Below are 2,523 nucleotides of genomic sequence, written 5' to 3'. Positions count from 1 at the left end.
TTATAATCACAATAAGATAAATAGGTTACATAACATAATATTTATTTAAAATAATATATAATAATATATGCATTCTCTCATTATTTCATTAATTTTTATATTACCATAAAATGTTTAAAAAGTTGTGAAATCACATATGGAAATTCGCTTTAATCATAAAAAACTAATAAAAATTAATAATTATATTTTTTTAAAAGAGATAATTTTGACATTTAGTTTATAAGCTACTTATCATTTCACCTATATTCATAATATACACTTAATCCAATATTTATTATTATATTAATAATTATAAGAGATAACTCACATCAATTAAATTAATAATTACTAAATTACATAATTTATGAAACAAAATCAAATTGATTTACTTTAAATGACAGATGGAATGCCTCGTTTAGAGCGTCCATTATTTTGATATTTGGATCAAATCCTGGTGGCATAGATTTCTTTGCTAATTCTCGAACTTTTCGTTTTTCATAGGTCAGACATCTTAAAAATGCATATTTATCAATGACAGTTTCAAGTTATTTAAATCACATAGAGCATTGTTGAAAATTGTTGCGTACTTACTTTCCGGAACACTGATAATTTTTGAGAGTAATAAAAATTAATGCCGGATGAACTGCACTCCTTTCGACGTATTGTGAATTCGTAAGTCGTTCAGTTACTTTCTCGACTGCTACTTCATCAGTAACGAGAAACCCAAGATTGTGAATCCTTTGCAGGTTGTTTAGAAGCACAACAATGTCCATTGATATTAGCAATGAATTCCAAACCTACGTACAAAATAATAAAATTATTATTTTGTTAAATTAAGAATTCATTCTTGATAAATGCATTTTTTAACGCGAATCGTAAATAAAATTTTCTTTGATGATTTATGTTGTATATAAAAATAATCTGGTGGAATCTCTTTTTATAACCGTATGTAATTTTATTAAATATAATTATTTAAAACTTGATAATTAAACAGAATTTGTTTCTTTGCAGTATTAGAAGTTCAGCACTATATATCCTTTAATAATTTAATTTAATAATAAACTTAATAATTACTGTTAAAATAATACATAGAATATAACTTTACATTGACATTTTTAAAAATTGGTTAAAAATTGCATTTTTTGTAATCTTAGACTTAGCAATTCTTGCATAATTTCAAATTCTAATTAATTGCATAACAAAAAAAGACTTCGTATGTTTGCATTTACCTCCTTGGATTTTAACAAATGACCAGGTACATGATCTAATGAAAAACCAAATGTTTCCAGCATAGAAGCAGCTCGAACCTCATCTTCGCAATGTTTGAAATCTTCAACCTCTTCCATATATTTCAGTAATTCATTGATATTAGGAGATATCTCCTTTGTCTGGTCAATTGCCATATCCTTTTTGAGCTTTTCCAAGCCGTGTATCACATACTTCAGTATAATCTTACTTTCTATTAAATAATTAATTATCTAAGTAACATTTTTAGTAACATTATATAATATTGTTGAGTTATCCAGAAAATTCGTGCCGATGTTGAAGGAAAATTGAAACGTAGAAAATTTAAATTTTAGTATACATTTATTAAATTATATAAGTTAGTCGGCACGAACTTTGCGGACAATCCAATAATTATAACAATAAATTACGACATAACAGTTCACGATGTGAATTACTGTACCTAAATTTTTTCTAAGTTATATAAACTATTCAAATTTAAAACAATTTCTAACCACCAGTATTATTATCGAATATAATTACAATTATCAACATTATTTGTAAGAGAATACAAATAAAATAAAATCTTATAAAAACTTAGACTTATAAAGATTTATAAAAGAGAAAAAAATGATTAATAAAGCTTAACTAGTAAGTAGTGGATTTGTGCTTTTCTCATGAATCATAGTTTTGTAAGTTTACCTGGAGAATTGCCTAGAGGATGAGCCATCTTGACAATATCTTTGTGTTTCCAACCATATCTACTTTTATATTTTGTGACACACTCTATAAAATCTAATGGTTTCTTAGATAAGTACCAATTGTTAATAGCTTTTCTTAAGCCATGACCCCAACCTTGTGTAATATAATTCAATTCTTTTTCTCTGCACAGTTTAGAAACAAATTTAACAAACAGAATAAAATTTGGAGTAGATGCACAAATCGTTTGTACACTTTCATATGCTGCATGACGTAGTGTCTCGCTTTTATTTTGTCTGCAGCAAACAGCGAGGGCAAACACCAAAGCCTCTGAATGTGTAACTAAATTGCTCTTAAATGCCTATAAACAGTTATAATTTAGAGATAGGCTATTATTGTAAATATTTTTTATGCAATTTATGCCTTTTACCTTTGTGATCAATTCGATGGGTACCAATTGTTTCTCCTTATTTTCAGCAAGTTCTTCTATGGCTAGAACATTCCTGACTATAAAATAATGATGGGCAAACCAATATCCAGGCTGGTAATTGGGATAATCTTTTCCAACATACAGATATCGTAATAAACGTAATTCAGGATCATTGCTATTGCCTTCTGTTG

The 2,523-nt window shown here is 27.0% G+C and overlaps 1 protein-coding gene across 1 annotated transcript in view; it reads right to left on the bottom strand.

The window, feature by feature from the left end:
- The window catches only part of LOC108692914 (60 kDa SS-A/Ro ribonucleoprotein-like), a 4,972-nt gene that overhangs the window by 1,078 nt on the left and 1,371 nt on the right, over positions 1–2,523 (bottom strand). The window contains exons 2-6 of the mRNA XM_018201489.1: positions 2,333–2,523; positions 1,906–2,263; positions 1,209–1,438; positions 571–776; positions 369–489 (exon numbers count right to left, since the gene is read on the bottom strand). Coding sequence (XP_018056978.1) covers positions 369–489; positions 571–776; positions 1,209–1,438; positions 1,906–2,263; positions 2,333–2,523 — 1,106 coding nt within the window. The remainder of the gene's footprint in view (positions 1–368; positions 490–570; positions 777–1,208; positions 1,439–1,905; positions 2,264–2,332) is intronic.

This window comes from Atta colombica, unplaced genomic scaffold (genome assembly GCF_001594045.1).
Source record: "Atta colombica isolate Treedump-2 unplaced genomic scaffold, Acol1.0 scaffold83, whole genome shotgun sequence".
Classification (NCBI taxonomy): Eukaryota; Metazoa; Arthropoda; class Insecta; order Hymenoptera; family Formicidae; genus Atta; species Atta colombica.
The sequence above is the reverse complement of the archived record's forward strand: the minus strand, read 5'-3'. Positions and strand labels throughout refer to the sequence as shown.